Here is a 6,000-nt window from a genome sequence, read left to right on the forward strand (position 1 = left end):
CATAGTGCCTCCAGAGCAAATGGGTTTAAATACTCTTTTAAATGGAAACTTTGTATTCACTCTATAAATTGCTGAATGTGATTTTTTTTTTCCGTGTGACCTGTTTTTTTAATTCTACTTTGTCACCAGCTGCATGACAAGTATACAAATACTTCATTTCAGTTTATTATAGAAATATTACAGATTTTAGCATGTGTCAGCCACCAAATCTTTCAATAGCTGCTTCATAAAACAGATTCTGTAGCGTTGTTACAATAGGAATAGTGAAAATGAACAATAACGTTAAGACTGACAATATACAGTTTAATAATAAAGATTAAGATGTGCTGGTACAGAACGAGAAGAGGGACCTGCTCTAGAGAGCTTACAATCTACGCATTCTATGTGTTTTTCCTGTCTGTCTTTATCTTCGGGGAAGAAAAGAAGAAGAATAAATATTTAGGATTCCTATTTTAAAAAAAAAAAAACAATGGCATGTATTATGTATTATGTATGCTATATCAATGCTAGTGTTTTTAATGCTACTAACATTAACTAGGACCTTCAAAATATCCCATTTTGTCAAGAACATACATATTATTCTGCTGAAATACAGCGAAAGGCCCCAATATTCCTTCAATTCAGTATATTCACTTTTTTGTTTTTAATTAAGGGCCAAGTGAATTGATTTTGGTGGATTCAGTTAATATTTTCAAACAAGGTTGACTAATTCTCAGGCGTTAGCTTTTGCATCGGTAATGTTTATCCAAGGAAAACCCTGCTTACCTTTGGAGGCAGAACTAGATCTGCAAATATAGAAGTAAAATATGTTTGTTTTTTACCTTCTGGATCAATAGATTTACAATGTAAGCAAATATTAAAAATCACCGAGCAGCTATTAAAGAATGAATCTATCATGGCAGCCTAAAACAGAGCAAAATCTATCAGCTATAGACATAGAAAACTCCCACAGAAAACAAAAACCTATGCCTGCCTGAATAATTGAAGACCTCTTGTCTAAACGCTTTAATCCAAGCTCACTTCCTGGTGAAAGATGACCCAGTGTTTAGTGTGCGAACAGACTGCAATTGTACCAAAGATCAGTAGTAAATAATGCTCCAGCCGGGGTATTTGTTGACTTTTGCATCGGTAGTGTAATGGCTGTATAGACGCGTTGCTTAATGGAGGGGGACACACAATTACTGAGAACGGTGCAGGAAATGCGTTCCGAGATAGACAAGCTGGAGCGAGAAAACAAGGCACTGCGCGAGGAACTGAGCCAACTTGGGATCAGGACGTTAACCCACAAGGACCAAGAAATAAGCGATGACAAGAAGTGCAAGATGCCTCCGAACGAACAGGCCTTATCCAAAGGAGTCCTGCGCAGGAATGTATCTGCTGGGTCAGCCCAGGCGTTACAGGAGCAGAAAGGTAGACATTAATAACCTAACATCTGTATGTGTATCATGAACTTTCCTTTGGTTTACATAGCGATTGCTCCACAGTTTAGGGGTTAGGTATGTAAAGGAATTCTGGTGCCAAGTGATTCCATCACCATTACAATGAAACGGTTTAATCTGTAGGAACCTTCCCTTAGTTCAAATAACAATAATAAAAATAATAATAATAAGACCTCTTTCCATACATAACCTGTTAGCAACAGAATTGCATGGGCATGGTCCCTTGTATAGTATATTTGGATTTAGAGGGTCAACAAATGTGCTTATCAACCTTTTAGGGATATTTACTAACCCAACCAAGGTGTTTTATGTGATTTATCTATGAAACTTATATCTAATTTATAATAAGCTATTATTATTAAATTAATTATCATTAAATCACTTTATTGTATGTAGCACGTGTATGTATGTAGCACAGTCTATCTAGAATAGATAATTACAACAATAAATTCAAGACATTTAATGGCTGTGTTTATTACTGGGTTACAGACTGGTGACATTGGTTAAGTTTCTTTTGAGATAAATATTCCAAGGATTAATGTTTATGTTATATATATATATATATATGATGTATATAATGGCTACATCCACCTTTTATCACCATTATCACGTAACACACAATTGAATACCTTTAGAATAACAGCTAAGCTTCATTAGGGATACCTGCTAACCAGCCTGGTTATAAGGATGCAGACAGCTAATGTTAAATATTTATTAAGCACTTCAATATCTTGTTCATTTACATATGCACCATAGAGCACATTAAATTAGCATTAGCAATGTAACATTATGAGGCTCGCTGGTGCCTAATTACCCACCATCTTCCACTAGGAACTGGCCACTAAGCTTTGGCCCATCGGTGACCATGCAGTTTCATATCCATTCTGCTGAAAGCTTCGGTGGGCTGTAGTGTAATCTGATTTAAGGAGTAACACTTGTTTTCTGATCAATGTGTTTACTTAAATGGTTCCCCTTAGAAGAATCATGTGATGCATTTATTTGTACATCTAGTTTACAATTTTGGCCTGAAAATAGGTTGCCAACAATACACACAAAAAATATGTGAATCGCAGTATGTATGCTCGCGGTTATAGGAGAAGCGAGACATATTTAGGTCACTGGTGTAATTATAGTTATGTCAGTCTATGTCAGTCTATGGATATCACATTTCAGGACGCTAGCGGTGAGATGATTATTCCAGAAAGTAACGCACGTCCACTTGGCATGTCTGCTTTAAAGTGAACTTATTGCTTGTACCCCCTGTTGTCACCACCAGTGAATAATGTGTATTGAAGCTTGTGAGATCATTTTAATAAATTTACTGGATTGTGCCCAATGAAAAAAAGTTTGTATTTAGGGAATCATTTTGTTTTTAGTAACACAACTTTTTAATCTTTAAAATGGGGCTAATATACCCTTTCTGTGATGTTCTTCCCTTGACTCCTCTTCTGTTGATAATGATATGAAATCCAGAGTAGACACTAATCCAGAAAGAAGGAGATATTACACAGGTTTGGTTCTAAGTAGCTATGGCAATATTTGGTGGCAGCATTTACCTAAAATCATTACTAATAAGGAGTCTTAAAACAGAGTACAGGATATTTTCTGTTAATATTTATTTTTACATCACAGGTGTGGCAATGACTGTCCGCAGGTATTCCATGTCCTCACCCCCACTTTCCAGCTCTGGATTCCATAAACAAAATGTAAGCCTAAAAAGATATTCAAGTAGTGGGACGCTGGGACCGAATGGATCCATACAGGACATAGAGCAAAGTACTGGAAGGCATGACGTCCAAGCTAAACACGTAATATCAGAAAATGTGCTTAGTAATAACAATCCTAAAACCAGATCATTTCAGGAATATGTGCACCAGTGCAGGTAATGTATACTACAACACAATTACCCTTTGTTAATTGCCTTTTCAATTTATTTTTTTTTACAAATAAATGCAACATATGAAAGAGCAATGTGAAGGGGAAATAAATTACAGAGGCTCTCTAGCACATTGAGCCAATTGTTTCCTTTTGATCTTTAATCTCAGTCATTGCCAGGGGAGAGCTGGCCCCTTTCGGCCCCACAGCCCACTTCCAATACCCCAACCTTAAGCTCCCAATGTAAAAAAAACACTCACCGTTCTATTATTAAGCCCTTTGCCACCCACGGAGGCTGCCCAACACAATCCACCTTCCTTAAACCTGACAGGCCTAGGGGCTATCCTTAGTCCCACTAAGTGTAGGCAGTACAAAATGTTGCTGAAGCCACCTATGAAATACAAGACTATAGGGAAAAAAGTGCACGCTAAAACTATACTCGTCAGTATGTGATACAACTCCCAGGGGGCTCACAGTCAAATAATTCTTAATCTCCTCATACTGAATCCTCTTTTCAATTAACTTTTCATTTAAAATCACCTCTGGTCTCAGCAGAAAAAAACAATCATGTGGTCCGCTAATGGGATCAGAGTAATTTAATAAGTAGGTTCAATTAAGGTAAACTCTTATTAAAATGTGTCCAGATCCCCTTGATGTTAAGATAAACTGATACAGGAAAAAACACATTTGCATATACATTTTGGTTACAACTGTTTTGGATGCAAATGTGAGAAGTAATTCAATATGTGTAAATCAAGAATATAATTAACAGTTTATTAATAAACTTAGTAATAGTAATATAAAAGCTGCAAAAAAGAACTAAATAAGTTCCAAATATTGAGGAATAGTTTGGTTTAATATTTAGTAGGTTATGTAAGGATGGGTTAGCCTGGATTTAATTTATTATGAAGTCAGCATTTTAATTACACATTTTGCAACATCAAAAGGATTTTCCCTATTACAAAAATGGTTCATTTGAGAAACCCATCCATCTTGCCTTTGAACTCTATTTTAGGGTAGCGAGCTATATAATAAAATCTTTGATATGTGTTACGTATGCTGGCAAAAGTCCACAAATGCACTTGAGATGTTGGGGAGGGGGGTATTTTAAAAAAATAAGTACGGTACATAAAAATAAGTACGGGAAAAGGTGTTTTTAAAAGTAATCTTTGCATTGCATGAGCAATGAATTTGTTAAAAAATTATCTTTGTTTTTATCTGTCTGTGCATGTGCAGAGCATTTGCCTCATCTTCTAATGTTTGAATAAATTGCAGTGTGATAAACTAGTTGAGACATGTCTACCAAGTTCTATACCTACTTGTTTCTATCTTGAAAGTATGACCAAAAAGTATCAATTTAAGATAGCAGGTGACATTGACAGGTAATTGAATAACAAATAACAAAGGTGGACTGGCTCGGGGAGCAGCAAGGCCGAAATTCTTTATATAGGGCAATCTGACTTGGAGTGATCCACTCAGAGAGATGCTTTGATAAGTGGGCCCGCTTGCTCAGTGTGTGTGTTTGCCTGAGTGCGTGTGTGTGTTTGCCTGAGTGCGTGTGTGTATGTATTAGCATGAGTGTGTGTGTGTTAACAAATGTGTTGGTGTGCGTGCATATGTGTGTGTTAGGTTGTATACGTGTGTGTGTATGAATGTGTAGGTATGTGTTTTAGCATGAGGGTGTGTGTTGATTTGAGTGTATAAGCCTATGTGTATATTAGCGTGAGAGTGAATGTGTAAATGTGTGTGCTAGTGTATATGTTGTGTATGTTACGAAGGTTCTGTTCTGTTCTAATGTCGTAATTTCATTACAGGAGCAGAGTAAAAGCTGTTACATTTCTATTGCCCACGGATATGAGATCCTACGCTGAAAATCAAATCACTATCCAGAGCCCTAAAAATCACAATGCAAATCACTTGAGCACTATCATTGAAAAGGATCCATGACCTGGTGAATTTTTTACGACCATCTTACAGTGTGATGAGGCATCCTTAAAATGATAGCTGGGTCTTCGGTTACATTTTGTGCACAGTATTTGGCGTGCGGCTCGTCTCATATGGACAGAATAATTGGATTGGGTCACTGGCCTTTTGTTATTTGAAACCCAGTGTCTGTGCAAGAAGTATTGTGTTGTAGTCTTACAAATAACTTTACAGTAATTTAGCATTTTTTACTTTCCTCATTGTAGTCATCCTGTTATTATAATTTGATATCAACTTTGTAGCGAATGCTGTAAGGTAACAATATATACTAATTAAATGTATTTAAATGCAAGGTTCAGGTACAGTTAATGATCATAAATGAATGAAGGATTATGTTTTTATATATATATACATATATACTGTATATATGCATTTATTGTAAAATATATTTGACTATATTTTAGTTTAGATTTTAATGGTGCTACTTCACCTAAATCCTTACAAACATAATTCTTAAAACTTTTATATAGAACAAATGTTTTTTTTGCAATGATTTGCCGGGAACACTTGTCATGTGACAGAAATAATATAATTCATAGAAATAAGAAGCTTTATTGGGCTGTATGGCAACAACCTATGTTAACATACTGAAAGGTGAAAGAGCACCTTTAATATAGTTGTGATGTCATTGATGTTCTGTTATGTAATGAACTGTCCCATGTTGTTAGAACACTGTGGGTCTTGGCATGATATTATTTAATGT

At 35.8% G+C, this 6,000-nt stretch overlaps 1 protein-coding gene across 1 annotated transcript; it reads left to right on the forward strand.

Moving 5' to 3' along the window:
* The first annotated feature begins 1,199 nt into the window (after positions 1-1,199).
* Positions 1,200-5,388, forward strand: CCDC195 (coiled-coil domain containing 195). Its single transcript, XM_053460405.1, has 3 exons — positions 1,200-1,410; positions 3,030-3,321; positions 5,129-5,388. Exons 1-3 carry the CDS (start codon positions 1,200-1,202, stop codon positions 5,259-5,261), a joined length of 636 nt encoding a protein of 211 aa, XP_053316380.1. The 3' UTR covers positions 5,262-5,388.
* The last annotated feature ends 612 nt before the right edge of the window (positions 5,389-6,000 follow it).

Source organism: Spea bombifrons, chromosome 3, assembly GCF_027358695.1.
Source record: "Spea bombifrons isolate aSpeBom1 chromosome 3, aSpeBom1.2.pri, whole genome shotgun sequence".
Classification (NCBI taxonomy): Eukaryota; Metazoa; Chordata; class Amphibia; order Anura; family Pelobatidae; genus Spea; species Spea bombifrons.

What these genes read in the sequence shown, in the direction of transcription:
- CCDC195 (XM_053460405.1), top strand. Translation starts at nt 1,200, where the DNA reads ATGCGTTCCGAGATAGACAAGCTGGAGCGAGAAAACAAGGCACTGCGC. An exon ending in GGCGTTACAGGAGCAGAAAG is followed by an intron (nt 1,411 to 3,029) that starts GTAGACATTAAT and finishes GTCTTAAAACAG; the next exon opens with AGTACAGGATATTTTCTGTT. An exon ending in GAATATGTGCACCAGTGCAG is followed by an intron (nt 3,322 to 5,128) that starts GTAATGTATACT and finishes ATTTCATTACAG; the next exon opens with GAGCAGAGTAAAAGCTGTTA.